The sequence below is a fragment of the Sciurus vulgaris genome (genome assembly GCF_902686455.1).
Source record: "Sciurus vulgaris genome assembly, chromosome: 8".
In the NCBI taxonomy this organism is placed as follows: Eukaryota; Metazoa; Chordata; class Mammalia; order Rodentia; family Sciuridae; genus Sciurus; species Sciurus vulgaris.
This window is the reverse complement of record NC_136468.1, coordinates 108,139,813-108,165,532: the sequence shown is the minus strand read 5'-3', so window position 1 is coordinate 108,165,532 and position 25,720 is coordinate 108,139,813. Positions and strand designations below refer to the sequence as shown.

Sequence of the window (25,720 nt, the reverse complement as noted above, 5' to 3'; positions counted from 1 at the left end):
GAGAGGATAAAAAAATATTAATGAAGGGAAATAGGAGTAATAGTAGGTATAATAGGAATAATCATAATATTACTACTAATAAAAAAAATCTACAATAAAACTATACAATACTGTTCAAATCTCCTAGTCTTCAGTAACCTGATTCCTGGAAGGAACTTGATAATACAGTAACCCAAGAAGGGTGCTGCCCATTGTTGAGGCTGCCCATTGTTGAGGCTGCCCACTGTTGAGGCTGGCCTTGAACTTACAATCTTCCAGCCTCAGCCTTCTGAGTTGTTTGAGACCTTACTCGTTTTTAAGATAATAATATGCAGTTATAAATTTCCCTCATTGTTCTGCTTTTGTTTCATTCCATAAGTTCTGATGTACTGGGTTCTCACTTTCATTTGTCTTGAGGTATTTTATAATTTCCCTTAGGATTTGTTCTTTTATTCACTTATTATATAAGAGTATGCTGAATAATAAATTCTGCATGTTACATCGTTTTCCTACTTTTCCTTCTGCTAGTATTGCTAGTTTCATTACTGTCATCATAAGAGATACTTTGCATTATTTCAATCCTCTTGCCTTTATTAATACTTGTTTTAAAAATGTGTGCTTTGCTATTGCTGGGCAGAGTGTTCTGTATGTGTCTGATAGGTCCAATTGGCCCAATTGGTCCAAGTCATCTATTTCCTTACTGACCTTCTGCCTGTTTATTCTAGCCTGTTTATTCTATCTGTTATTGAAAGTAGGGTATTAATGTCTCCTAATTTATTGTTGAGCTGTCTACTTCTTCCTTTAATTCTGTACATGCTTTCTTTCTACATTTAGGACCTGTGGTATTTGGTATTTGTTTATCGTTGTTATATCACCTTGGTACCTTGACCTTCTTATCATTACATAATGCCTTTCTCTATCTCTGCTACAGTATTTTTAATTTTATCTGATATTTGTATAGTCACAGCTACTCTTTGTGGTCACTATTTGCATGGAATTTTTTTCCATCCTTACAGTCAATCTATAAATGTCCTTCGGTCTAAACTAAGTCTCTTGTAGAAAGTATGAAGCTGGATCATCTTTACTTTTATCGATTCTGCCAATTTATGTCTTTTGACAAACTATTTAAATTTAAAGTAATTACCAATAGGGAAGTACTTACTTTTTTCCTATTCATTTCCTAAATGTGGTACAGAAATTTTTGTCTCCTTTGAAACCTTACTGCCTTTCTTTTTAATTAGTTCATTGTTTTATGGTGACAAGTTTTTGTTCTCTTTTCATTGCCTTTTGTGGATATTCTATAGATATTTTCTTTGTGGTTACCATGGAAATCAAATATCACATCATAAAGTTGTAGCAATCTGAAAATTATTCTGACTTAATTTCAATCACATATAAGAAAAACTATCCCTTTATAGTTCCACTCACCCACACATATATTTTATATTCCTGATATACAATTTACGTCTTTATATGTTATGTACCTCTTAGCATAGATTTATATTTTATGCTTTGCCTTTAAATCTTATAGAATAAAAAGTGAAGTTATAAGTCAAATTTACAATACTAGCTTTTATATTTCTGCATGTGTTTAGATTTCCTGGGGAACTTTATACTTTCATGTGACTGGGTTACTATCTACTGTTCTTTTACTTCAACTCAAAGGACTCCAATTTAGCATTTCTTATAAGAAGGCATGATAGTAATGACCTTCCACAGCTTTTGTTGATGTGGAAATGTATACATTTTCTTCCCATTTTTAAAACAGTTTTGCCAGATACTGAATTCTTGTTTGACTTTAATTTTCTCAACATTTCAGTACTGGAAACATATTATCCCATTGCCTGATCTGCAATGTTTCTGTTGAGAGTTATACTAATAATAGTGATGAGAATTCCTGGTATGTGATTAGTTACTTTTGCTGTTTCCAGGATACTCTCCTTGGCTTCTGGCAGCTTGATTGTAATGTGCTTTGGTATGTCTTTTGATTCTGTCCTCCTTGGAGTTCAGTTCATGAAGCCTATTGTATCTGTATATTCATGTCTTTCCTTAAATGTGGAAAGTTTTTGAACTTTGTTTTTTTAATTAATTTCCCTGTTCTTTTGTTTTCTCTTTTTCTCTTCAAAATTTCCATAATGCAGTTGTTGGTCCACTTGAGACTGTCCTTGTAAATTTCTTGGGCCTATTTACTTTTGACTCTTTTTTTTTTTTTTTTTTTTCTTTTCTTTTTGCTCTTCAGACTCAGTATCAAATGATCAAACTTCAAACTCCAGATTTTTTCCTTGGTTTCTCTGAGTCTGTCATTAAACCCCTTTTCAGGAATATTTCAGTTCAGGTTTTCTGTTGTTTTTATAATTTCTATCTCTTTACTGAAATGCTTATTTTATTCTTCCATTGTTTTTCTGATATCTGTTGGCTCACTGTGTTTTCCCTTAGGTTTCTGAGCATATTTAAGATGGTTTTATGAAAATCTGGGTGTTTATTTTTTTCAAGTTAGTCCAATACCCACCCATGTTTCCTCAGGAATGATATCTGGATATTTATTGAATGGATTGCCTTTATATTTGTAGTAATCATTTTTTTTTTTTATTGTCATCCTGAAGTCTTGCTGACCCTGGAGGGACTGACCCTTTCCTAGGCAAGTTAATTCCTAGAGATAGCACACAACCTGATTTTCAGAGTTTCTTTCATATCCGGACTATCCAATTCAGAACCCACACTCTACACCATACCCTCTACCAACCTCTTACATTTGTGTAATGAGACAAGGAAATAATAGGAATTGTTATAGTTGTGTGTTATGTAGGAATAATAAGCTGTCTTTGGTATTTGCCTGGACTTGTAAAACTAAAATCATAAAAGGCACCTGGTGACAAACTTATTGTGTGGCAGGATGACACTCCTGAACAATGCCGATATGAACCTTTATCTATGATTTGAGTGGTGACTCCTAGTCTAGTCATGTTCTGGTCTTTATCAATGAAGCAGAGCATGACTGGGCTGAAAATCACTACTTAAAGCCCTGGACTTTTGAACCAAATTATCAGCAGCACAGTGCCCAGAGGACTCCACATCACTCTGTCTCTTGACTGCCCGGCTGCTGTCCACACTATTGCTGATTGCTGATCAACTGTTGTCACCAAAGCCAGAAGACTGACCACCTCTCCCATGATGATGACTGCCACTCAGCCTCTGGCTTATCAGACACCTGAGGACATCCGAAGACATCTGAGGACCTGAGAGAGACTACTGCTGAGAAGAATCCCCTCGGTCTTGTTGACTGACTTCTTGGCTAAGAGGTGTTGCATCGAGTAAGTTCATTGGGATTGGACTGTAGGTGAGTAAGGGAGTGAATCTTCAATGTATTTGTGATTTGCTATTATTAGAAATGTTAAGTTGAGTGTGCAATATATGAATAAAATCCACTTGTTGGAACCAAACTTGATTCCTCTCTTACTCACTGCTCACAACAATTTGGAACAACTATTCACCTTTCTAATCACCCCAGGACCAGATAGCAGCAACCATAGACAACCCCTACACTCTAGAGCCTGCTGAAACTAACAAAACCAGATCTACGTACCCTGTCGTGCTCCACTTTCCCCCCACAAAAACCATAAAATATGCTCTAGATAATATTTCTCCCATTCCCTCTCTCCTGAAAAACCCTGGTCTTTCCCCTGTGGCCCTGATTGGTGTGACACAACACTTTATTGGTATCTATGAGTATAATAAACCATCTCTTCAAAGGCAACTATTTCTCTATATGATAGACAACTATACCTGTTTAATAACAAAATTCATATTTTGAGAAACCTTATTAAATTTTTATTGAAAATTGGGTATCTAACAAAATAACCACCTCCCCCAGGTTTACACATTTGGCTCTGGGCAGGGGAAGACCTCACCCAACCAGCCTAGAGTGAAGGTTCATGGGCTCCTCAGACCTCTCCTCTATATGCATGTTCCATAAGCCTGTGGATTTTGTTTTTACCAGTTCCCCCATATACAAGGCTACTTCTAAATATTTTTGTTTCACTTAGAATCTCAGCCCTGCTTCTTCTTGGGCCTTAGTGGGTCTACTACATTCCTCAACCAGGAGTCTCCTGCCCCAGCATCTTTGGTCTGCAGTCCCATGATTTTCACAGAACACACCTATAGTTCACAGAAAGAAACAAGCCACACCAGGCCACATCAGAAAGAGAAGGCACAAGAGCAAATAAACATTTCATGAAATTTTCTGCTTTTTCTTTTTTGAATGATTGCTTATTGTAGATCTTTTGATTGAAAGAGCTCCTACAAAGTTAATTCAGTCAGTTTCTAATTTTGTTTTTTAATGTTTCCATGGGGGGAATGAAGGCCTGATGCCTCTTACCCTGATAACTTCCTGACGTCTAAGCCATACTTGCTTCCTCTGTAAAATGGATTTGCACCTCTGTGGATGCTGTGAATCTCTACTCTAGTGGAAGAAAAGTTCTGATAGCAAAAATCATTTCCACCTATTTATTTAAATAAGACCAGGATAATGGCAGCTAGTCTGCTCCTTCCCCTGCACATCCCAAAGGGAGGAAGAGCAGGAGGGAGCTGGCCAACAAACAGTGCTGCAGAAAGTTAACACCCTGCATCACTAAATAAGTAAATAAAAGAATGGAATGCTTAAATGAGCATCTCTTTGATTCTCAGTCATAATTTCATATATATATCTGCTCTCTCATACATTCTCCCTGTTAAAGATTCACAAGGTTTTACAATTATCAAGGTCCACCACTATCCCTTTAGTCTTACCTCCTTTTCATAGAGATCAAAACCAGCTGACATAAATTTCTACAACTTTACTCATTTCCCAAGTTTACCTCATGGGTTTCTTCCCAATCCCCCTGTATCCCATGAAGATACACCCATCTTTTCAAGATAAACCCCTCCATTTAGGTTCCCCGTCTGCCTCTTTGCAAGTCTTAATCCATTAATTTTCCTTATTCCTGAATGTCCAAAGCATATTTCTTCATCCTATCAGCCTACTGAAACCTTCCATCTCTCCTTGTCTCACATACATGTGCAAGCATGCATACACAAATACACACACACACACACACACACACACACACACGCACACAGTTTCTCTTCTTCAATAAAGCAGTTTATCTGTTTAGTCTCCCAGAGTCTTCATTCTCTCTGCTGCGCTCCCTCTACCATCATTTCCATTCCTATAACTCACTTACTTTGTCCTGTGCAGATCACTACCAAATCCCAATATTCTCATTCATCCTGATGACTCTGGAATATTTCAACCTCTTTCCCACACTTTTTGAAATTCTGCCCTTCTCTGGCCTCTGGGCCAAGATCTGCCTGCCTCGAGGGCTGCAGCATCTGTGTTCCTCCAATTCTGTTCTGCCTCTGACCCTCTTCTCTCTGCGTATTTGACCTGGGTGGGAGCTCATTTATTGACCACCACCTTTATTTATCTTTTATCATGACTATTATTAAGTTTGGAACTAGGGTTACTAAGAACTTCTCTTCTGAACTTTTCTCTCTAGTTTTCTGAATCCTATTGAACGTTTCTGTCTGTATGTGTGAATCAACCACCACCTCTGACCCCGGGCAAATCGTTCAGCCCCTTCCTTGAAAATGTTTCTTCCTCCTGACATTTCTGACAATACCACCAGTACTGAGCAGTAAGGCATTCAATTTAAAGAGCTCAGATTTATGTTTGAGATTCCTAAGTCCTTTATTGTCCAACCTTTTCTCTCATCTGTTTGAACTTTACCATTTTTTTTTCCCTCCAGATTTACCCTGGCTTTGACTGGGTTCCCCTAAATTGTAAGGCACATCCTTCCAACAGGTCACTTGATTCCTATCAACTCTTCTCATTAATTCATGGCTTTCAAATCACTGTTCATAAAATATTACCTTCATCATGTCATTCTTATCCTCAAATAATGGGAAAGACTGTCGACTGCTATTAAAGTCCATACTTACCCTGGCAGGCAAGGTCAAGCAGAACGTGACCTCAAATGAACTTTCCAGAGAGATCAACAATTATCTCTTTCTATTTAGCTTTACAATGAGGTCAAACTGGACTTCTTCAGGTAGGTTGAATGCACATTATGATTTCTCTTGCTAAGACCCAGAATGGCTTTCCGACCTCAACCTTCAGTACTTTAAGGTCCAATGTAAATTACTCCCCTTCATGAAGCTGCCCACCAGAAGTAACCTCACACTTTATGAAATAGAAAAGCAAAGGCTCATTATAAACTAGACACAGAATCCCATCAGGGATTTACAGTCAAACGTTCTCCGAGTCAAAGCTGATAGGTGATTTTTCTGAATATCAGTTTTCTAATCAGTAATGGAAGCAAATATTGCCCATGTTCCAAATTGATATAAAATTTAATTGAGACCATGGGTATTCAAATATCTAATGGAATCATTGGTACATTTCTGTTCCTGAAAAAATGTCATTCTGCTGTCCCTACTCTGTATGACTTCATACTTCTTTTATACTTCCCTTAGTCATACTCATTTTTAATGTTTTATATTACCCATTATAATTATGAAATGATTGTGCCACAAAATAAATTTAGTTTATTTTTAAAAATTGATAACAGGCTGGGGATATAGCTCAGTAGAAGAGCACTTTCATAGCATGTGCAAGGTCCTACATTCAATTCCCAGTACACGTGTGCGCGCACGCGCGCGCACACACACACACACACACACACAAATTGGCAGGCAAAGAAAGTAAATATGAAACCATAAGGTAAGGGTGGAATAAAGTAAAAGCCTATTAGAATAATTTTTCAGCATTGATTTCTATGTGAATAAATGCTTCAACAAATGCACTTTGTGAATAAATTATGATGGATATGGCCCATCTTGCTTATACATTCTATTTCTCTCCTTCCTGTTTTTTGTTTTTTTTTTTTGAAGAAACTGAATTAACTTGATAAATTACAGTTTTATCTATTCAAGTAAAGCCAATATACTCTTAAACCAATAAATTAACTCCAGATTCCAGAAATGGATCTGTGTCATTTACCAAAATAAGAAAGCATAAGTAATCAGTCAGTGATCAGCATAGAAAATTGATGAGTGGAGGGCCCATAATAAATCTCCTTCCCAGTGATAAAACAGAGGGGTGGACAGTATTCTGTTTTGCAAAATTCCATACAATAGTGTCCTTAAAAAGAGAACTCATCCTTGCTTCTGTAAGATGTGAAAGTTACAGAATCATTTGAAAGGACAACTCTCAAGTCACCTTTGGCTCTCCTCATATCTCAGAAGAGATCACAGTTTCAAGAAGGTTCAACATTTCATGACACATACACAGAAGCAGAAAGGACCAGCAACTTGCATATCTTTACACACGTGTTGACTGATGCTGGAGACCTCCCCACTGCACTTCACTTTTTTATTCAAAACCTTTACTGTTTCTGTCATTTAAAAAAAAATATCGTTCTCTGCAAAATAGTCGTATAACACATGAAAATAACATTACCATATTGCCTCCAGTCCACAGCAGGGGGTAAGTGTCGCCACAAAATAAGGTTGTTTAGATGATTTAAGTAGGAGGGTAGGGAGTGAAAACCCTTCTGATTATACCACACCTAAAAGAAAAAGAAAATTTAATGACATGAAATCATTCTTTAAGTCTATTCTGGGGCCCAGGAATGCATGTGTCAATTAGCTTCAACAGCACCTGAATGCAGGACTCAAAGTAATGTCCCCGCGTGGCTGACAGTGAGCAGTCAATTCTAGTCTGCTAATTTTATATTTATCTCAAGCATATAATTTACAGCTAAAAATAGATTAATTTTCCCCAGAACAAATGTGAATGTTGCTCTATAATTATAGTCTCACAGGGAAAAAGGAACTGAAGCCCATCATTTTTTTCTTTCTCAGTTGGTAAGCTAATGAAATTTGACCTGCAAATTAAAAGCATGGAAGATGATCAGAAAAAATGATTACTTTCAAATTAATAACTGAATGCGGAACATTATTTCTCAAAATAAATTGAATTGAACATTTGCTGAGCATGGAGAATAAAGCCACATGCCTGTTGAATAGGAGAAAGTTGAAGGAGAAAAAAAGAGAAAGATGGTGTTATTAAAGTTGGCATAATAAGTATCATAAAAAATACAAATCAAACTATCACTGCTTATATTTCAAGATATCAATATTTTAATGAAAAATGTATGCTTGGTCTGGAAAGCATGGTAACTTCAAGAAACATAAAGAATCAACCAGCACATGTGGATCTTAATTCAAATGAATGAAGAGCTCGTTTCTCTAGCCAATCCTGTCTTTTGTAACAAATCATTTTGAAGAATTGAATCTACCCCACAGAAAGTTAACTCTCAGAAAAATTGTCTAAGTTTTCCACAGAAGTTTATGCAAAGTTAAGAACCCAAACTCAAGTCACTGATCTGTCAACCCAAATATTTTTAAAGTGAGATCCTGAATGGCAGCTATTGTGTTCATAGAAACAGCTGAATAATTAAGAATTGCTCATGTCATTAACAAACAAAATACATCCTGCTACACAAGACAATGTTCCCTAACTTCCTCTCAGTCCACATCACAAGCAATTCAGAAAACAGACCTGCTCATCTCTTTCACATTTCTAAGCTCCTTGTTCAAATATTTTATTAAGTTTGTAGAATCATCCTTGCCAATCATCTTTTAAACTCCAAGGAGAAGGACTGCAGCTTGAGACCTACTAATCACAGAACCCAGGACACTCTGAGATTTCAAGCCTATGACTAACAAGTGTGGGTTTATGTGAGATCCAAAAAAAAATACCTAAAGCAATTTAAACCTACAATTCTGCAAAGGAGAAGAAAATGTGAGTCCTTTAGTGGATCCACTAAAGATAAGACACAGGGGCATTGATGAGCGCCCCACACACATACTCCAGTGAATTTCTATAATTTTAAGTTGCCTCACTTTGAATATAGTGGGACCTTTTCAGGCCAGAAACAAGGCTCTGTCAACCTCGACACTGATTTCAGTTCTCACCTCCTCCCACTTCCTCAACATGGTCGATCCAGATGTCTACCTTAAACTCTTCCTTCTGGTGCCTATTTCCCTATGGAACAAGACAAATCAAGGAGATACAGTCTCTCTGACGGAAGACCTGAGTCTCACATCCTCCTATGAATGGGGCAAATATGCCACAGTGACCATTTTTCAGTGACAATGTGACCTCCTAGAATTTGTGCCTGCTTACTTTAAACCCACCAGTTAAAATCTTCTGTAGGAAACCTGTTTGGGTAATACCACGGACCCAACAAAGGCACCGGCCCGTGCCCCTGCCCTACCTCTCCTCCACTCCCTGATGTTTATGCATGTGTCCTCTGGGCATGCAGGGAACTCCCCAAGACCTGTAAGTAATAAAATCTTTTTTCCATGTTATGTTTCCTCTAATCACAAAAGGGATGCTTTCCATCTTAAAGATCCTAAATTAAAACATTGACCATCATTGCAGCTCAAGAAAACAGCCAGTCAACCAGACACATGTTCATTCCTAGACAAGAACAGCCTGACCTGGCCTAAATGAGCAGAATCTCCCAGATTCATCAGCTAAGAAATGTCTGTTTTTGAGGTCTCTGAAGTTGGTAATTGTTGTTATACAGCATTATTGTGACAAAAGATAGTTGATAGAATAATTAGCACTGGGAGGGGTGTTGATGTAACAAAAACAGCAGCAAGTAAGTGAGCTAAAGATATGTAGAGGCTAAGATTGGTGGCCTGCATCTACAATCCCAGCAACCTGTAATGCCAGTGACTCAGGAGGCTGAGGGAGGAGGATCACAAATTTGAGGTCAATCCAGGTAACTTAGTGAGACCCTGATTCAAAATACAAAATAAAAAGACTGCTGGTGTAGTTCAATGGTAAAGTACTCCTGGGTTCAATTGCCAGGACCACAAAATTTAAAAAATTAAAAATTATAAAAACACTTAGGGGAGAGTTTGGAAATAGATGAGAAAACTGGTAGGAATTCTGGAAAAATAACTGGCAAGAAAACTTCTTTAAATAAGTGACAATATAGCGGCAGTTCACATTACATAGTGTCAAAGCATTTGGCAAAATTGTCACCTGTGGTAACTTTGAAAATAGGAGAAATTATGCCCAACAAACCTGTATTGGAGATTTCTAGGCAAAATGTCAAAATATATGACTTCAGAATAAAGATTAAGGGTATGGCAGTGGGAACCTTGTTTAAGACCACTGAAAGAATCATGGGGCTTAAGGACATGCTCAGGAGGCCAAAAGAGCATGAAACTTAGGAGGTGTTGCTCCCTAGTACCTTGATATTCCCAAATTTCATTTTAGAAAGAGCAGCCTGTTTCAATAAGAATCAAGGAAGTGGCTTGTGGAACTTAATTACATAAATAGGCAGCCTAGAGTGCTTTGCAGGGAACTGTATTGAGAAATACCATCGGGCTGAACTCAAAGCAAAGGGCAAATAGGCTCTACAGTCCAGCTTTCTACAGGTAAGATGAAACCTTGCTACAAATATCCTACTGTTCACATGTAGTCATGGAGGGAAATGGAGAGGAAGCATTCGGCAGGGAGTAGAGCTAAGGATGACAATGATGGACTGGGGAAGATTCTCAGGAGGCTGAACCAGAGTCCGGCTAAGGAAACTCCCACAGCTGGGGCACCAAGTCTCTGCCAAGAAAGCCCATAGTGACCCAACCCAGTAAGTGCAAGTGTGCTGCTGATGGTTTGTGACTGTTTATAGCATAATTTTGGCAATAAATGATTGATTCACAGGGTTTCAAGGAAATGGGCTTAAAATGTTCTTGAGACTCTATATATTCTTCTGTGCACTGACTTTACTTGAAAGTGTTTTATAGATTCTTTAAGAAGTGTATACTATATGATGAACTTAAAATTAGCATGTAGGATTTGGACTCATTCAATGAAAGAGCTTTTCTTGCTTTTTCTTTTTTCCTCCAAAGAACAGTTTTCTAAAACTGGACTGTGTTCTGGAAATAAGTTGATGGATTTGCTTCCCTGCTGGCCCCCAAATCAGGTAGTTGTAATGTCTAATAATGTCTGATGAGTGAAAGAGGAAGTTAAATTGCTTTTAGGAACATATTATGCCACCTCAAAGTAGACCTTTCATCTCAGGAGTCCTGAGAAATGGCTCCTCAGAAAAGTAACTAAGCAGAAGTAAGAAAAGAAAATCACTCAGGGGATATTCATATGCATGAAATTCTAAGAAGAACAGAATGTATGGAAAAAAAAAAAAAAACAACCAAGATAGGCAAAGCATCTGGCCTTTTTATGAGAAGTATATATGTTCTAAAGAGTGTTTTGATTAAATAAACTAAACACTCAAAATATGAGTGAATAACTCATAACCCATGGAACATTTGCCTGAGAGACATTCTACAGTGTAATGAATCAAGAACATTCATCAAATGGAGGAAGGAGGGACTGTATAGAGGGATAAGAGGGGTGGGAGGGGTTGGAGGGGTTGGGGGGAAGAAAAAAAGTAGCAGAATGAATCAAAAACTATTACCCTAGGTAAATGTATGATTACAAAAACGGTATGCCTCTACTTCATATACAAACAGAGAAACAAGATGTATTCCATTTGTTTATAATAAAAATGAATTTTAAAAAAAGATATAGCATACCATGTAAACACAAATTGCAGTGTAATAAACCTAAGCATAATTGGAAAAAAAAGAATATTCATCAAGAACATTCATACGCAAATTATCTATTTTTCCTTCACAAGGACTGTGAAAATCATATCATCTATGTCTTAACAATGTAGCCAGAGGCTGAAGGAAAAGGCTGGCTGGTCATTAATTACTGAAAGGTTAATGTAATCATTTGATATGACATCAGTCACCACCAGCCTCCAGTGAGTATTTCAGATAACAGACTACCCTTCACACCTGACTGCAATATCAGTTCCTTGCCAACCTGGAAAGAAGCTCATTCCCCAAAGAGCCAGATACAACTCACTTGCATGCTTGTGTCTGGCAAAGAACATGTCAGACAACATTAAAAACTCCAGAAGTCTCCATTCAAGCATGCCAGTGCAGGAAGACCAAAGAAAACAAGATGAAACAGAACAGGTGTCAGGAAACACATGAATTAATGGCCCCTGATCACCAAATGCAAAGACACAACCACTTACTAGGTGGGTCTGGATTTGAAGTGATTAAAAAGCAAAAATATTCTTAGAGGAAAGAAACAGATTCCTTCTACAAATCAGGCATGTTTTAATAATGGCTACACATATTCCAATCTATGCCAGCAAATGTATTTCAGGGTGTCTAACAAGTTATGAATGATGATATTTTCACACTGAGCTATAAGTTGCCTCATGTATGTTGCCTTTAAAAAGGGGACAAAAAGATCCCTTGCTGAAGAAGGCATTTCTGAGCCATCCACACTATGACTTAGAATTTTCTTCAGGGATTATATTCAAAGCGTGACTATTAACATTTTCATCAGGGATTACACTGTTAAGTGTATGTGAGGAGACTTTATTCCCCTGAGGGAACTTTCATATGAAAGTTATAAAATGAAAGTAAAGAAAGTAAATTAAAGATATGAAAGTAACCAAAATTAGCACAAGTACTAATTTTGATGAGCTTTTCCAGGTTCCCTGCTATAGAGTAGAGAGGGAATCTTCTGGGAAGATTATCAGTTCCATTAGTTCTATGTTAAAATGATATGCAAATGCAATACCCACGTGATAGAAATGAATGACTTTTGGTCATTGCTACACTGAAGTCCTAACACAAACTCAAAAGTATTCTCTCGCAGTGGACTTACTTTCTTTCCATGATCTACTTTTTTCCAATTTTTCTCTCAGTAGAACACCATACTATTTCCCTAATCATGAAGACCAAAACTAGTTCTTTCAGCTTTCCCCAGTTCAATATTGTGGTGTTGTTTTTATTTCTTAGAAAAATCTATATTATTCACCAATTCTGAATTCCTATTTTTGGATAAAAGTATGTTCTTTGATCTCAGTTTCTCACACCTGGCAAATCTTGCCAGCTGTTTTCTGTAATCCCAAGAAGAGTATTCCTAATTAATAGGATATTCCTGCCAGGGCTTGAAAATCTATGGGTCCTATGAGCTGTCCAGTGTATTTGCTGATTTCTCAATGTCACCTCTATCCATCAGCCTTCTGAAAGATGAGGAATTAAAGTTCATGCATGGAAGAATTCTTTGGCCACCGGGACAGTAGTGACATTTCTACTTATCACAACTATGATATCTTTAAAAATGGATTATCTTTCCATCTTTCTTATTATGTGAAGTTCTGTCTTAACAAAAGCAGGAGGAATTTATTTACTCTATTTCCACACAAACTAAAGCACAAAATTTCATTCCCTCTTTCAAGGAAATGTTTACATACAACAATTCTTTTGAACAATTTTTTAGATGTTGATAGACCTTTATTTTAATCATTTATTCATATGTAGTGCTGAGAATCAAACCCAGTGACTCACAAATGTTAGGCAAGCTCTCTACCACTGAGGTACAACCCCAGTCCCTAAATACAATTATTCTTAATACTCAGTATAAAGCACTAGAATTTGATACAGCTCCCACTACTTCAAGCTCAAAAATACTTTTGGATTTTTAATTTTCCTAAATGCTTTCTAAAGCTGGAAAGAAAAGACAAAAAATACCAATTACCTTTGCCAGACTTCTTGGTTTTGACATGCTTGCATTCATGTCCTGAACTTCACTGGGGTCTTGTACTCCAAAAGACCAACCTCCAAGCCTGTTAACAGTAAACATGGTGTTAGCTCTCCAATCAGTGGGCACCAGGACCAGAGGGCATTTTGTTACCAATCACACTAAGTATGGAGGTCTTAGGACAGTAGCCAGCTGAACATCTCTGGTCTGAAGAATGACCAACCACACAGCCCAAGGCTCATGCTTACAGAAGTGACTCCCAATCCCAGCATCCCAGGAGGGCACAGTTTATAGAGTAGAACTGGATGAAGCTGACCACATTAGCAAGTATATTGATCAGAACTTACCACTTTACTGGGACATGCCATGTAAGCACATGGTAGGATCATCAGCACTTCATTTTAATCAAGGTCATTTCCCCGACAAGCCCACTATTCAAGATTACTTGGGCCATCATGATAGTGCAGCCACCCTGGTTTGCTCCTCTCATTCTCCACTAACATCTCACCTGGGTCAGGAAGGCATCTGAGTACCAGAGTTAGATGAGCTATTCCTCTCTTGAATTCACCCAGTACCCTACATTCCTGTAGATTGTATCAATTACCACCCTTGGTTTTATTCCTTTACTTACTAGCTTATCTTTCATGTAGTTCTGTGAGTTTTTCCTGGGTGGGAATTATAGCTTTAATTTCTGTTATCTCCATGGACTGCATGGTATCTGGCCTTTATTAAATTTTCAAAAATAACTGACATTAGAAATAAAGGCATGTATTAAATATCGTCTCCCACTCTCTAGATAGAAGGAAACTGGAGGACAGTCCTATACAAGGCACCTCTACTTGCTACAAAAATTGAGGCAAAGGAATAGGAATACATTCCTTCCTGGCTCAGTTGAATTCACTCATTCATTTATTCAACATACACCCACTGAGCACCTTTGATATGCCAGATACTATTCTAGGTTTTGGGCACAAAAGTTCTTACCATTAAAAAATTAATCATCAGGGTTAGAAAAGGAAGCTAGAGATTATATGACATTTTTAAAGATTCTAGAAGGTGGGGAAGCAGGAGAGGCACAGTTAAAAAGCATTGGGGTAGAAAAGGTCAGTGAGGACATGCTGGTCTGGCAAAGGCAAAGAGGAGACAGAGGGCCTTGGGTATCCCAGGCAATGTGGTCCATCTATGGGATGCCTACCTATATGAAACAATGCATTATGTTTGGCAGGCTTAGGAAATTTGAGAGAAAGGTAAATGTTTCTGAGTTTTAAAAACAATGAGAAGTATCCACTCCTGCCCCGGCTGCCCCCTTATCTGGATTCACCTCCTCAGGCTCAAGGAAAATCAGCACAAACCAAAAACTTTCCAAAAAATCACCGATAGGAATTTTTAGGTATCATTTGTACCCAGGGGCCCATACTGGATGTGGCAAAGTACAGGGAATTCTAAAAAGAGACCATTATTTCATTATGCTGTTAACTCATCTGCTTGAATTCCCTAAAGCAGTAAAATCGCTGCTGGCTCCCCAGTCTCTACCCCTGATGGAATCTCAATTGATATGATTTCCCCCAATGCTTCAAAGACTGAAAGTCAGCAGTGAGGAATCTGATTAAGGCCCACAGCATGTCTTTGGAATTTTTATGAACACCAAGGTGAGTATCAGACTTCTGAGATTTTTGTGAACATTAACATTTGAAACAATAGGTTTTCCAAAGCACAGTTGGCACTCTATAACCTTGGGTCCCCCAAACATGGATTCAACCAACTATGGATGGAAAAACACATAGGAAAAAAAAATGCTATGTACTAAACATGTACAAACTTCTATTTCTTATCATTACTCCATAAACAATACAGCATAACAACTATTTAGGTAGAATTTATATTTAGGTACAATTTATATTATATCAGTTGTAAGTAATCTAGGGATGATTTAAAGTATAAAGAGGATATATGCAGATTATATGCAAGTACTATTCATTTTACACAGGGGACTTGAGTTTCTGTGAACTTTGATGTCTTCAGGGCTGCTAGAATCAATTTCCCATATATATGGAGGAGGACTGTAATTCAAAAACAACAGAAAAGATCCAGGGACAGTTTCAACACACCTTGGTTTCTCAGATGGCATCAGCAAATACTCCTCCACATTGAAGCCTGAGAGATTGAGCAGGGTGTGGCCCAGGCAGTTAGTCAGGTAAGGAGCCCCCACACTTCCATTTGGACACTTCTGTAATAGTTTTCAAAAGATTAAATAGAAATGTTTCCATAACCCACCAACCAGGTTACCACCATTGTTTTAAATTGTGACTTTTTCTGTCTTTGGGTTTTTAATCAATTATCTTCAGCCTTTATACATTCTGATTTCTAAAATCTCCTTAAGAGTCTCCTATATTTGAGAATTGTGCCAAAAATCCACTGCAATCTGTGCACTCAATTATATCTGAGAACTTCAAATCCTTTTCTGTACGAAAGTTTGAGCAGATTTGCAAGAACTAAAAAGGGAGAGATGTTTTCACTGGGGTGATCTTGTGTTTGATGAACCTGAAAGAGAGTCAAAGGTAACTAGTGGGAGGAAGATAAGCAGGAGAATTCAAAGCCGTGTGCTTCTTTTGTAAGTGTCTAAAGTAGAATTCAAACAGCTTTTTCCTGGCAGCTCACTAGAGTGCTAGCACCACATATGAATCATGAAATGACCACCAAACGAGGTGGGAGGCAGTGGTCACCATGAGGTACCCTGACGCAGACGAGTTCCAACTATGTGGACTTTGCTTCCAATTTGGGAGATGATAATATATGGAAATAGAAAATGATTGTCTCTTAGTCTTTCATTCCAGCTTTATGGAGCTGGGGATATAGCTCAGTTGGTAGAGTGCTTGCCTTGCAAGCACAAGGCCCTGGGTTCGATCCCCAGCACCGCCAAAAAAAAAAAAAAAAAACCCAGCTTTGTAAACTAGTTTGCTTATTTGCAAAATGGAAATAAAAGCAGCCCTACCTGTGCAGGGTTTGTCATTAGTTTCAGCAATACACAAAAGAACTATAAAAAAGTAAGAAGGGTTATATATGCTCAAGATACTTCTTTTAGGTTCTTGATGAAAAGTCTTGAGGAAAGACACTAAGAAGAAGAATTGTTGCAAATTGTAGTCCAGCCAAATTTTCACTTATATGTGGAATCTAAAAGGGTTGAAGTTAAAGAGATAGAGGGTAAAATGGTGTTTTCCAGAGACTGGAGGAAGGAACTAGCAGGAAATGAAGAAATGTTGGCCAAAGCATACAAAACATTAATTAAATTAAACAAGAGGAATGAGTTTAAGAGACCTAGTGTACAATATGGGGACTACAGCTGAAAACAATAGACTGCATACTTGAAAACTGCTGAAAAATAGATTTTAATTGTTCTCAACCCCTCAAAAACAAGAAAGGTGATCCAGTGTGAAATTGCTAAGTTAATCTATTTAATTATGTGTTCTTTCAGGAATAGCTTGACTTAGCCATTCCACAATGTACACATATATCAGAACATCATGTTCTACATCACAAGTAATACAACTTTTACTTGTCAAAAAAAAAAAATAGAATATACAGCTACATAATTCAACCAAACCCAATTATCTAACTCACAGATTAATATGACAACCTTTCATGTGACTATGAGATTGTCATCATGTGGCCACAAGACAATGAATACCAGAAGCCATCAGGAGCTGAAAGAGTCAAGGAATACATTCTTCTCTAAAGCCTCCTTGACTTCAGACTTTAGACTGAAATAATTCTGATACTGATCTCATGCTTGTGGTCTCCAGAACAGTGTGAGAATAAATCTCTCTCTCTCTCTCTCTCTGTGTGTGTGTGTGTGTGTGTGTGTGTGTGTGTTGGCCAGTAACCTTGTGGACGGTAATTTGTTACAGAAGCCACAGGAAAAAAAATACCCCCTCCACTCACCACACATAAAGCCATATAGATTCCTGACTGTATGTTGTTGTTTACCTTGTTGATGTTATTCGAAATAGCTAGGGTCCTAAAACTTCCTGATTGTTCTCTAGAGCTTGCTTGGTTCCCATTAACTGAGAGCCTTCCTAGTGGTGCTATTCCAAAGAATGAGAACAACAAGTACCCTGGAGCTTTTTTGTAGGTTTAGGAGAGCCATGATGCATTAAAACATGGGAAAACAGGCACATCCTTGTGGAACCAGGACTTTTGCTTGGTCCACATTATTTAAGAGGAGAGAAATATTTTGTTCTCTGCCAAAGATGGTTAAGTTGACTTAACATGATCACTAAGGACCTGAAAACAGGCCTTGGATGTGGGCCACCTTCCATGTACCTTCATGCATGTCTCTTTGTAACCAACCCCAAGGAGTGACACCCATTCCTTAGGGACTTTATTATTCCCACCTCAACTCCCTCTCTGTTGAGGTACTCTGATTTCTAATTGGTGGAGCAGTGTTTTTCAAAGTGAGTCTCAAAGAATATGGACAAACCAAAAAAATAATAGGTATACACCAAAAAAAATAAAATAAAATAAAAAAGATTGGTTAAACAACTTGCAGACAACACTGCACTTCTTTTCCCTATTGTCAATTCAAACACACATTATCCTCTAACAGCTTCTTGAAGAGCTGTAGCAAACGGACCTGCTGTAACCAGCACTTCGGAAACTTATTTGACTATGAACATTTTTCAGATGAAACCTTTCATTCTTGTATACATATTACTAAAATCCTACAGTTCGTGTGAATGGGAATGGATTTAGGAACATAAACATAAGCCTCTGATATTTATTCATTTATCCTTCAACCATTGACACCCAACTACTTCCAATAGACTTTGGGTAAGTTGGTTAAAAAAAAAAAGAAGAAGAAGAAAAACAGAAAGAAAGCTATTGATGTAATAGAAGGATTAAATCAAGAGAACAAGAGCATGGTGTGAAACATTAGAAGTGTCATGAGTACATGGAAGAAACAACAGAGAAAGGCAAATAATTGTGAACAACAACAACAACAACAAATACCTGAACAAAAACTGCTGAGCTAGCTGGTTACTGCAAAGGGACACCAAACGTAGCTGACTTCTAGACCATAAGACCAAAAGGAATCATGGAGAAGTCCATGAGCCCTTCAGGTCCACCAACACTTAGAGTGTCCATTATGGGCCCTGTGTCACTGCTCTCTCTTACATTGCTTTGTCTGAGAGAAGAAAACAGGACAAGCCCTCCAAAAGCAAACTTTCTTAAGTTACCAAACTATTAAGAAGAATGCATTCATGGACCACCAAATAGAAAGTCCGGAAAACACATTCTCCACATGGTTGTTTCCTTCACAGATCCTCGATTCAGATTTTTTTTTTCTTTTCCTTTTTTGTAGGTAAATTAGGTTTGCCACATTCACTTGGCAACTGTAGACAACAGGTGCCTTTTATTAATCAGTCATTGAGATTTCCTTTAAGATGGGTCCCAGTTCATTTTCCAAATAAATTTCAATTTGTTCTTCTTCAGACTGGGCAGCTATGGCCTTCACGTTAATAGTGGAACATCTACTTCCCTATTTTTTGTGTGTAAATCAGCCATATTTGAAATGCTAAGTGGTATCTTCATTTTTAATATCTATCTCTCAGAAATCAGATAAAAATATGATGAGAACCTTGATGTCATCATGCCTGGAAGTGTGGGGAAATCACCCCACAAGGGCCCATTCTAGGTTTTATTAATAACTAAAGAAGATTCACTTGCTTAATGAATGCTAGTGGAGACTTCATGACGGAGAGCAGTGGGCAGTGAATGAGGGGACAGGGTCGAGTCTATTTAATTTTTGTATAAACATCCAATCAAGCAAACCAAAAATTCATAGGGGCTCAAATAATGAAAATGAAGATTTTACAGCTGGAGTAAAACTCATAATTTTTCACTTAAGTTTTTTATTTAAAAAGATCAAAAATGCAGAAACCTACCAGACAGCCACACGAATCATGGAACTTTGGGTGAGGGAAGGGATCCCTAGACCAGCATGAAGAATTCTTCCTAAAGAACAAAGGAGAGAATTGGAATGATCTTTTGGATTACAAAGTCATTTTATTTCCATAAAAGAGAGTCCCATCACAGTAGAACACAGTTCACAAGATAATCACCTCCTGCAAGCGTGAAGGCAGAACTCTGACATTTGTTTTCCCAGCATGAGCTGCTAATCTGATGACAATGTTTTATTACAGTGCCAGTATTTCCATTATGTGACGCAATGCTACCTTGGCTCCCTGTTCTGCATGCACATCCAGGGCTCCTGGGGCTTTCAACCGGGCTGTGGGCTTGTGGCAAGTCCAGAGGTTCCCTGACTCATTCCAGGGACCCAAAAGCAATGCACAAACACAGTGAACTTTTAATTTCTTTCTTTAGAATGACTCAGTAATTTAATCATCAGTTACAGAAAAGCAGATTTTACATCTTCACTTTGAAGAAAGATTGTGCAACAGAAGCAGTTAGGGAAGCAATAGGCAACAGTGGTTCAAAAACTTTTTTGTAATCCAGAATTTCTCTGTAACTTTATATCTTTGCTGATTCCATACTTCCAAATTCTTTTTCTAACATTTACAAATCAAGATTTACTGTAATGATTTATTTTTAAGTACTCAAAAACTGGGAAATAATTTTATTGAATTATGGACACTGGCTAGATATCTTTACCAAAACTTTCTTAGGCCCACTCTTTGGAAGGATAAGTGGAGTCCTGAAAGGTTAAGCAGCTGGCCCAAGCTCACACAGAAGGACTGGCCTGCTGAGCTCCAAGTTCAGGCTCTCTGCCCAGATGAGTTGCTATGACATGAGATACTCAGTATTAAAATGCTAAGTAGGGGGGGGTTTCAAGATGGTGGCCTAGAGGGTGGCTGCATTTCATGTTGCTACAGGACTCAGGATTCAAAAGAGGAGATACTGAGACACTTGGGACCAACTCAAAGCAGCCGAGTGACTCTCACCCATTGGGAAGGCATCCCGAATGGGACAGCGGTCCCGGAATGCAGGGAACTTTGTGAAGTAGAGCTGCCGGCGAGACACCCCTCCCCCCGCTGGAGCAGTGAACTTGGACAACTGGTAGCGCCGTAAAGGAGGCCGCTCGGCACAGCGCTGGGACATGGAGCAACCACTGGGGCTCCGGCGGCTGCCCAGGGGAGGAGCGGCGAGGAGAGCTATGTGGACTCAGAACACCGGGGCCTGCCCTGAGGACGAGGAGGAGGAAGAGGAGCGCGGCCGCTTGGATTCGGAGTAACTGCACCAGAGCTACAGGCAGTTGCCAGAGGAGGGGCTGTGTGGCAAGCTGTTTGGACTCAGACCACTTCTGAACACCGGGGCCTGCCCGGAGGACGAGGAGGAGGAGGAGCGCGGCGGGTCGTTTGGACTCGCAGTGACTGCATTAGCGCTCCAGGCGGCTGCTCAGAGGAGAAGGCGAGTGGTGAGTTGTTTGGACTTAAAGTGACAGCTCCTGAACACAGGGGGGCTGCCTGGAGGAGAAGCATGGTGGGTCGCTTGGTCTTGAGTGGCCGCACCAGAGCTCCGGGCGGTTGCCCAGAGGACCCGTGCAGCGGGTCACGTGGATTCAGAGCCACTCAGAGCGACCCCTCCTGAACGCCCGGGGGGTTATCTGGAGAAGAAGGAGGAACGGGGAGGGTCACTTGGACTCGGAGTGATTGATTGCCCCAGGCTACAGGTGGTTGGTGGGAGGTGGAGGCACGCAGTGAGTTTCTTGGACTCCTAGTGACCGCACCAGAATACTGGGCGGCTGTCTGGAGGAAGAAGCGTGCGGCGGGTCTCTGGGACTCAGAGCGATTGTACGGGGCCCCAGGTGGCTACTCAGAGGAGGGGCCGCATAGCCAGGCGATTAGGTGCAGAGCAGGGTCCCAGGATCTAGGAGGCTTCTTGGTGGAAGAGCCGCACAGAGACAGGCTTAGGGAGGAGCGAACGTTCCAGGCCTGCGGGCAGATTCTCTGAGGAGGGGCAGCCTAAGGAGATTCATCTGCGAAGGGTGAGGCTCCCAGGCCCAGGAGGTAGGGCCGGACCCCTGGGAACTTTGCAGAGGAAGGCAGCCCAGCCCAGGTGGTAGCTGTAAATTGAGGGGAACCTCTAGGAGGGAACTGACCAGCGAGACCTCCCCACCGGGTGAGTGTTCCCTGCCGGGTGAGGTTTCCCCACAAGGACGGTAAAACTAGAGACTCAGGCCCGAACAGGCCTTTCCTCAGCCCGCAGCCTAGGTCCCATTTGGATGACCATTGGTCAACAAGTGGAGGCACCTCTGCCCACTAGCAGGGATTATACCCCACCTGAAGGCCACCACTCCTAGAGAGGCAGCTTCCTTGTAGAGCACCGCATTGTCAACTTCCTCCAGGACTTCAGCCTACTGAAGGCTAAGGGAGGATATATGTAGAAATCTTCAGGGACATTGTAAATCAATAGAGGAAATCTGCAATATCTCAGCGGTCCATTGATACCTGAACAATATGAGAAAACAAGGAAAGAAAATGCTGCAAACAAATCTAGATGTTACATCAATAAACCCAATGACAGCATGACAGAAGAAATGACAGAAAAGGAGTTCAGAATGTACATAATTAAAATGATCAGAGAAGCAAACGATGGCATGAAAGAGAAAATGCACGCACTGAAGGATGAGATGAAAGAGCAAATGCAAGCATTGAATGATCGCACCAATCGACAATTAAAAGAGCAAATACAGGAAGCAAAAGATCATTTCAATAAAGAGTTAGAGATATTGAAAAAAAACCAAACAGAAATCCTTGACATGAAGGAAACAATAAACCAAATTAAGAACTCCATAGAAAGCATATCCAATAGGATAGAACACCTGGAAGACAGAACCTCAGACATTGAAGACAAAATATTTAACCTTGAAAACAAAGTTGAACAAACAGAGAAGATGGTAAGAAATCATGAACAGAATCTACAAGAACTATGCGATATCATCAAAAGGCCAAATTTAAGAATTATTGGGATTGAGGAAGGCCTAGAGAAACAAGCCAAAGGAATGAACAATTTATTCAATGAAATAATATCAGAAAATTTCCCAAATCTGAAGAATGAAATGGAAAATCAAGTTCAAGAGGCTAACAAGACTCCAAATACACAAAATTACAACAGACCCACATCAAGGCACATTATAATGAAAATACCTAACATACAAAATAAAGACAGAATTTTAAAGGCTGTGAGAGAAAAGAACCAAATTACATTCAGGGGGAAACCAATACGGATATCAGCAGATTTTTCAATCCAGACCCTAAAAGCTAGAAGGGCCTGGAACAACATTTTTCAAGCCCTGAAAGAAAATGGATGCCAACCAAGAATCTTATACCCAGCAAAACTTACCTTCAAATTTGACGATGAAATAAAATCCTTACATGATAAACAAAAGCTAAAAGAATTTACAAAAAGAAAGCCAGCATTACAGAACATTCTCAGCAAAATATTCCATGAGGAAGAGATGAAAAACAAATAAGCAAATCAGCAAAGGGAGGAATTATCCTAAAGAAATTGTCAAATAAAGGAGGAAACAAGTTGTGTCAAACAAATAAATAAATAAAATTTAACAAATGAACCAAAGGACCGGGAAACCAAATCATATCTCTATAATAACCCTGAATGTTAATGGCCTGAATTCATCAATCAAAAGACATAGACTGGCAGATTGGATTAAAAAGAAAGATCCAACAATATGTTGCCTGCAAGAGACTCACCTCAGAGAAAAAGATACCCATAGACTAAAGGTGAAAGGATGGGGAAAAACATACCATGCACATGGACTCAGCAAAAAAACTGGAGTATCCATCCTCATTTCCGATAATGTGGACTTCAAGCCAAAGTTAGTCAGAAGGGATAAAGAAGGTCATTTCATACTGCTTAAGGGAAGCATAAATAAGCAAGATATAACAGTCATAAACATCTATGCCCCAAACAGTGGCTCATCCATGTATGTCAAACAAATCCTTCTCAATTTCAGAAACCAAATAGACCATAACACAATAATACTAGGTGATTTTAATACGCCTCTCTCACCACTGGACAGATCTTCCAGACAAAAGTTGAACAAAGAAACCATAGATCTCAATAACACAATCAATAATTTAGACTTAACGGACATTTATAGAATATACCATCCAACCAAGAGCGAATACACTTTCTTCTCAGCAGCACATGGATCCTTCTCTAAAATAGACCATATATTATGCCACAAAGCTAATGTTAGCAAATACAAGAAGGTAGAGACACTACCATGTATTCTGTCAGATCATATTGGATTGAGTTAGAAATAAATGAAAGAGTAAAACACAGAAACTATTCCAACATCTGGAGATTAAACAATATGCTATTATATGATGAATGGATAACAGAAGATATTAGGAAGGAAATTAAAAAATTCTTAGAGGTAAATGAGAACAAAGAAACATCATATCAAAATCTCTGGGACACTATGAAAGCAGTACTTAGAGGGAAATTTATTTCATGGAGCGCATTTAATAAAAGAAGTAAAACTCAACAAATAAACGACCTAACACTACAGCTCAAAGCCCTAGAAAAAGAAGAACAGAACAGCACCAAAAGTAGTAGAAGACAGGAAATAGTTAAACTCAGAGCTGAAATCAATGAAATTGAAACAAAAGAAACAATACAAAAAATTGACAAAATAAATAGTTGGTTCTTCAAAAAAATAAACAAAATTGATAAACCTTTAGCCACACTAACAAAGAGAAGACGAGAGAAAACCCAAATCACTAAAATTCGGAATGAACAAGGAAATATCACAACAGACAGGATTGAAATACAAAACATAATTAGAAGCTATTTTGAAAATCTATACTCCAACAAAACAGAAAATTTCGAAGACATCAACAGGTTTCTAGAGACATATGAATTGCCTAAACTGAACGAGGAGGACATAAACAATTTAAATAGACCAATTTCAAGTACTGAAATAGAAGAAGTCATCAAAAGCCTACCAACAAAGAAACATCCAGGACCAGATGAGTTCTCAGCCGAGTTCTACAAAACCTTCAAAGAAGAGCTCATTCCAATACTTCTCAAAGTATTCCATAAAATAGAAGAGGAGGGAACCCTCCCAAACTCATTCTATGAAGCCAATATCACACTGATACCTAAACCAGACAGAGACTCATCAAGGAAAGAAAATTTCAGACCAATATCCTTAATGAACATCGACGCAAAAATTCTCAACAAAATTTTAGCAAATCGCATACAAAAACATATTAAAAAGATAGTGCACCATGATCAAGTGGGTTTCATCCCAGGGATGCAAGGTTGGTTCAACATCAGGAAATCAATAAATGTAATTCACCACATTAATAGACTTAAAGTCAAGAATCACATGATTATTTCAATAGATGCAGAAAAAGCATTTGATAAAATACAGCACCCCTTCATGCTCAAAACACTAGAAAAAATAGGGATAGTGGGAACATTCCTTAACATTGTAAAGGCCATTTATGCTAAGCCCATGGCTAATATCATTCTAAATGGTGAAAAACTGAAAGCATTCCCCCTAAAAACTGGAACAAGGCAGGGATGCCCTCTTTCACCACTTCTATTCAACATCGTTCTTGAGACTCTGGCCAGAGCAATTAGACAAACCAAAGAGATTAAAGGGATACGAATTGGAAAAGAAGAACTCAAACTATCCCTGTTTGCTGATGACATGATTATATATTTAGAGGAACCTGGAAATTCCACCAGAAAACTCTTAGAACTCATAAGTGAATTCAGTAAAGTAGCAGGTTACAAGATCAATGCCCATAAATCCAACACATTTTTATACATAAGTGATGAATCTTCAGAAAGAGAAATTAGGAAAACTACCCCATTCACAATAGCCTTGAAAAAAATAAAATACTTGGGAATCAATCTCACAAAAGAGGTGAAAGACCTCTACAATGAGAACTATACAACACTAAAGAAAGAAATTAAAGAACACCTTAGAAGATGGAAAGATCTTCCATGTTCTTGGATAGGAAGAATTAACATTGTCAAAATGGCCATACTACCTAAAGTGCT

At 38.6% G+C, this 25,720-nt stretch overlaps 1 protein-coding gene across 1 annotated transcript in view; it reads right to left on the bottom strand.

Annotated features, from left to right (window-relative positions):
* ABCA13 (ATP binding cassette subfamily A member 13) overlaps window positions 1-25,720 on the bottom strand; it is a gene marked incomplete at its 5' end in the record, with an annotated part of 484,952 nt that overhangs the window by 163,469 nt on the left and 295,763 nt on the right. Inside the window, 4 exon segments of the mRNA XM_079150399.1 lie at window positions 7,475-7,583; window positions 13,661-13,748; window positions 15,772-15,890; window positions 19,606-19,675. Coding sequence (XP_079006525.1) covers window positions 7,475-7,583; window positions 13,661-13,748; window positions 15,772-15,890; window positions 19,606-19,675 — 386 coding nt within the window.